The sequence below is a fragment of the Silurus aristotelis genome (genome assembly GCF_946808225.1).
Source record: "Silurus aristotelis genome assembly, chromosome: 28".
In the NCBI taxonomy this organism is placed as follows: domain Eukaryota; kingdom Metazoa; phylum Chordata; class Actinopteri; order Siluriformes; family Siluridae; genus Silurus; species Silurus aristotelis.
The window spans coordinates 7,146,146-7,152,145 of record NC_139601.1 but is presented as its reverse complement, the minus strand read 5'-3'; the positions used below and the strand labels follow the sequence as shown (position 1 = coordinate 7,152,145).

Here is a 6,000-nt window from a genome sequence, read left to right as displayed (position 1 = left end):
GTCAAAGAACTGCTTTTAGCTAGATCAGATAAGGAACTTGTCCAAGCATGTCCTAAAATTAAATTCAAATCAAATGCTATTTCAGGCAGTCTGTAGGCAATAACCCCCCACCCCAATTCACTATTTAACCAGATGCTGCTGTAAATCCCACATGGTGAAAAAGTTGTGTGCAGCGCATATTGAACAACAATGTGAAAGTGAGATATCAGTGTCTGAATTCTCTCCCATCCTCCTCATCTTCTTTCTTTCAATTTAGAGCAATTTTTGACAAAAACAGGCACTCACATTCATTAGTGTATGCTTGAAAAAACTGGATGTAAAGACCTGTCTTATAGTAGATGGATGTTGCTGAAAAAAGAAGCATTACCTACCTGGGGCTCTTCTCTGTGTGATCTTTAAAAAGCTATGCTCTGTTCTGCAGATGAATATTTATGCTCATTATAACTGAAAGTAAAATCGCTCCAGGAACTATTTCATTGGTGTGCAACGGCGAGATAAAACTGTACCCGTGACTTTGACTTTGACATAAACTTACATTTATAGTTTTGAAGGTTTGATTTGCACTTGCTCTCAGGTTTCAAATATTCTCAAGCTATGACCAATGAATCAAGACACTGATATCAGTCTAAAATGGTTTAATAATACTTCAAAATAGAATTTAACACACAGCCTTCTAAATAATTTCTGAAAGGGAAGCTGAACACTGACTGGAAATTCAAGGTGATTTAGTGTAAGTACAGATTTGAGGTGATAGAAAGTAAGAGCTGACGAATTATATCAAATAGAATAGAATTAAAAGGGGAAGAGACAGTTCAGTTAGGCAAGAAATTCAGAAACAAAGGGACACATTAACTACAAACTGACAAAGAACTCAAAACAAACCCGCTGTTTAACCATAAATGACACTGTAGAAAATGGGGTTCTCTGCACTAGATAAGTGAAGAATAGCAGAGCTCACAATCCTTGCTGACGATCCTGTTAACAAATGATGAATTCCTTTGCCCTTGTAAGATTTCTTCAGGTGTAGATGTCATTTTGTCAAAGAATTGTCCCTGACTAAGCCAGGCAAGACGACAATCGGTCGATCAAGAAAACCATTTTGTAACTCGCTTTGTTTACACTTTAATATGTCCTTAGCTGTATCCAGTTCTCCATTGCGTTTGCGAAAAAAAAGGAGAAATATAACAATAGGACTTGTTTCATTTGTTGTACTCAGCATGTTGGCAATTATATGAATACTCCTTACAGAGTCCTGGGGTGTATCCTTCTGTCTCCATCCAAAAATGTATAAAGCTGTCACAATGAAGCTGTTCAGGGCTGAATGTAACTTGAGAATCAGTCTTTTGGCAGATCACTTTCAAAATTGTTGTTTGGTTTTCAGTGAGAAAAAGAGAAATCCATAACCAAACAAGCCCTGATTAGCACATAATTTTGTGTCCTTGATCATTTATATAATATGTATATATAGATAGATGTGTCCATCATGAAAAAGACAAACACACACACACACACACACACACACACACACACACACTGAGACGAAGATACCTCTTTATAGTTCAGACTTCATGTTGTGCACTGAATATGGCCCATAATATCAAAGAGAAATAATTGATGTACAATTACGCAACATATTAAAAATACCCTTCTGTATTTTACATATTCTTTCAGTATCTAGGCTTAGACCCTTTTTATTTGAAAAAGTCAGTATTGTTTTTTTTGTTTTTTAATAGAAAAGTAACATTTAATTCTTTAACAACTTACACCAGGATAATGTGATCCTTAAAAAAAAAAAAAAAAAAGGAAAAGAAACAAAACAAAACAGATGTTTTTTCCCAAATTGTCAACAAAAGAGAAACATTTGGAATGTCTTTCATAAAATTTCTTTACCCACCTGTCAACTCTGTGTATTCAGCAATGTGAAAAATAAGTGAGCACTTCATATTTCCTTGTAACTTTCAAGTAAAACTAAATCTACTTAAAAACACTTGACAGTTCCTTCTTACAGTTGGCACTATCTGCTCGGTTTTCTCAGTCCACATTGCGGTTACATGTAAAAAGCTTTCACTGTACATATATGGTCTGTATATTTTCCGTTACAAAATAAATAAAAAATGAACTCTCATATTATGACACTGTATTCAAAATTGAGACACTTGTAATCTTGCAAAAAAAAAAAAAAAAAAAAAAAAAAAAAGCAATGCTTTTGTCCAGTGGACTGTTAGTGTTGAGTGTGAGCTGTAGTTTGAGTAGCTTTACAAAGTTTGTACGGCTTCTCTGACACATTTCCTTTGAACTGTTGCACATTGTGTATCCTAAAACACCTGTTTTGAAGGACCCGGGACATCTTGCACAGGCATGGCATCACTGAGCACCTTTCTGCTGCCATCTGAGTTTTTCTCTTTGTACTGCTGAAGTGAACTGGGAGCCACAAAAGCCTTTGCTTCCTGGGTCAAAACAATGGAATGGGGTTTCTCAAAATCTTTCCAGTCATATATTGTCCTTCCATGACAAGTTTTGGCTGCCAAAAGGATGAGGAAAAAAGCTGATAGACCCAGTAGAAATACTGGGGTGATGTCTGCAGTAGGAACTAATAGAAGCACCTCTTTAGTCCTAAGATGGACACAGGAGGTATCATTTGGCCCCATATGCAGGCAAACCTTATAATAGGTTCCCGGTTGGAGGCGAGTTAAGTTGAAGCCTCTAGTGCCAGCTAATATTTTCGTGCTGTGCTTGTGGTGGTCTTCCATGCTTTCGTTCGCTGACCAAGAGATTCGGGCAGCAGGGATATTATAGCCAGTGTTCCAAAAAAGGACAGCATACCTTTCTGTAACATCATGGACCTTAAGGCTGTCTTCATTTGTTTTATTATTTGTTATTTCTGCCCAGCCGGATCCCTCCACTTTTAGTGTCAGAGTCTTTGTGTCCGCTCCAACTAGATTTTGTGCGACACAAGTGTAGAAGCCAGCCTCCTCATGAGTGACACCAACTATTTCCAAAGTGCCCTCTGTTAAAACCTGGTAGCGTCCAAACTTTGTGGAGGGAGTTAACCTTAAACCTTTTGGAATGACCCAGTAAATAATAGGTTCTGGTTCTGCCAGTGCTCGACAATGCAGGGCTATGTTGTCCCCATGTTTCACTTGAATGTAAGATGGGAATATGCTTGGTGCAATCAAAGGGAGGCAGCTATCTGCCATCTCCCTGAAAGAAACGTCTTTTACTCGTCTTGCTTTTAACTCTGGCGGTTCTGAGCAGAATGTGGACTGTGGTTCAATGAATCGAACTGGCTTGTCATCCTCTGCCCCCACCCAGCGAATAAGGCAGTCACAGCGAATAGGATTGGTGTGCAGACTGATCTCCTGTAAACTTGGCAGAGACTGCACAGTCTGACGATGCAGAGCACTCAGGGCATTACTATTAAGCATCAAGCTTTCCATGCGTGGTAGCTTCCGAAAAGCCTGTGGGTGAATGAATGACAGTCGGGGATTGTTTGTGATTTCCAGTTTTGTCAGTTCAGGGAGGTTTTCCATTGCAGAGTGCTCAACGGACACCAGATCCTCCATGTTGTTCAATCCAAGTTCCTTCAGGTGAAGCATGTTCCTAAAGTCCCCTTTTTGCACCAGCTGAATTGGGTTCTTGTTAAGGTCCAGAAATTTCAAGCTCGGTAGCATTTGCAGGGCCTCCTTTGGAACTTCAGTCAGGTTGTTGTCATAGAAGCTAATACTTTCCAGGTTGAGAAGTCCTTCTAGAGCACGCTTTGAGATCTCACGTAAGCCCATACCTGCCAGGACCAGACTCCGCAAGGATCCAAGAGGTTTGAAGTTGAGATCTTGGATTGTATCCACCGGATTTCCTCCTGTCATTAATACTTCAAGTTGAGGCAAAGCATGGAACCAGCGCCTATCAAGTATCATTAGGTGGTTGGAGTTAAGATGAAGCCTCAAAAGGTTACTCAAACCTTTGAAAGCTCCTGGGGAAATACTTCGGAGCCTGTTATGATTGAGGTACAATTCCTGGAGGTTAGGCAATCCAGAGAAAGCTGCTTCAGGCAGGTGCCTCAGCTGATTTTCTTCCATGTGAAGGCTTAAAAGGGCTGGCAGTTCAGTGATTCTTAAGTTACGGGTGCTGATGAAACTGTTGTGGGAGAGATCCAGCTCAGTTAGATTGGCGAGACCCTGGAGTTCACTTTGGTCCACTGAACTAATGAGGTTGCTCTGCAGCCTTAGTGTTTGTGTCTCTGGTGGGAGAGATGTGGGCAACTGAGTCAGGAGCAAGTCATTACAGTCAACAGTTGGAGCCTCTTTATAAACAGACTGGGGTGAGTACCAGGGCTTGATCTGGCATACACACTGATGAGGACAGGGTACTTTCCAGGGGATTGAGTGAATAACCAAGGAGCAAGCAACTCCAAACAGGAGGTGAATATGTACAAAAATCATTGTAATCTCTCTCATTTTTCTTTCAAGTTGATTATCAAATTTTTGAAATTTCACTTGTTTTTTGCAAATAAATTGTTACCAAAATTACATTTCTTGAGTTTCATCTTTTCCGCTCTTCAAGCTTTATCAAAGAATGGCTTGCTCTGATGTTCTTAGGAGTGACACACTACGATGGCCTTGGGTCTCTTCTTATTTCCTTGTCCGATTGAGCTTTCAGGACTACTCCAGAGGCATACCTGACAAAGAGAGAATAAGTGCAGTTAGAGATTACTCATGTCGTTGCTCATCCATAATGTCAGACATATTTCAATTGTTCACTGTTGGCTTTCAAAATTTACTTTTAGTACAAGTAAGAGGTGAATAACTAATTTTTATTTAATTTGCAGTGTCCAACAGGAGTTATCTCCTGGCTAGAAATTTTATATCTGAATTAGTATCCAAACACTATACCAAATCTTCAGCTTCTGAATCCCTTAATAATTATCTCTAAATGAATTCAGGGATAGCACTGTGCAGTCCGACTGCGGGATCACCAGTTAGCAAATGTAAAAGGAGAGTCTCTGTTACTTATTGCTGTATGCAACTGGGCTATTAAGTAGCTAGTGATGGTGCCATCTTTGGATAAAGCTACCCAAGATACATTTTAAAGCCCAGCAAAAAGATTTCATTTATGGTGACTCATTAAACATTCTGAGACCAGGATGTAGCTTTTTTTAAATGTACTTTTCTTTCTTTCTTTCTTTCTTTCTTTCTTTCTTTCTTTCTTTCTTTCTTTCTTTCTTTCTTTCTTTCTTTCTTTCTTTCTTTCTTTCTTTCTTTCTTTCTTTCTTTACTTTTAAGAAGGAAGATTTCACCTTCATTTTTAGTGCTTTTGTTCTTAAATTGCACCATAGTTTTAGATGCCCAGGCATCACTGCACTGCAGCTAAGTGGCAGATTGGCAAAGGCTCTTTACTTGCTCTGATTGTTGCATCCAACACCCACCCCTTCTTTTCCTTCCTCCCGCCTTGCAGATCTATCCTTCTGAATGCCCAATTACTCCTAATGTACTCCCTGTCTCCCTTCGCCAGTTCACCAGAGAGCTACCTGATGGCTATGAGACCATTTGTTCTCCTTTAGACAGACAGACACGCGCACACACATGCACACACACTGGAAGCAACAGCGTGATCCTGAGCTATCAACACGTCACCCCTTCTAGCCAGCAGAGTGCATGCTGTGCCACAAAGCCCGTTTACAAAGTGTCAGCTTTACAGGCAGAAGCTTGGCCCACATGATGCACTCAGTCAATCCATCCTTACTGGTTGAGCTGTGTATCAATGATCCTATACCCGCGTGCTAATAAGGCGTGAGGGTCAATTCGGCACTTTTGATGAATGCAGATCTGTGCAGTGTGTGAGTGTGTGTGTGTGTGTGTGTGTGTGTGTGTGTGTGTGTCTGTATGAAGTAGCCCACACCTCCAGGTAAATTTCCAAATGTAATCAGGTGAGAATTATATGTTCCCTGATTCTCTTACTATGTGTATTGTTTGCGGATAAATTAGGTCTTATCAGCATTTGTTG

General features: G+C 40.0%; 1 protein-coding gene across 1 annotated transcript in view; it reads right to left on the bottom strand.

Annotated features, from left to right (window-relative positions):
• Nucleotides 1-620: 620 nt before the first annotated feature.
• Nucleotides 621-6,000, bottom strand: part of lrrn2 (leucine rich repeat neuronal 2) — a 54,123-nt gene continuing 48,743 nt past the window's right edge. Inside the window, exon 3 of the mRNA XM_083534124.1 lies at nucleotides 621-4,675. Coding sequence (XP_083390250.1) covers nucleotides 2,316-4,454 — 2,139 coding nt within the window. The 5' untranslated portion in view covers nucleotides 4,455-4,675 and the 3' untranslated portion in view covers nucleotides 621-2,315. The remainder of the gene's footprint in view (nucleotides 4,676-6,000) is intronic.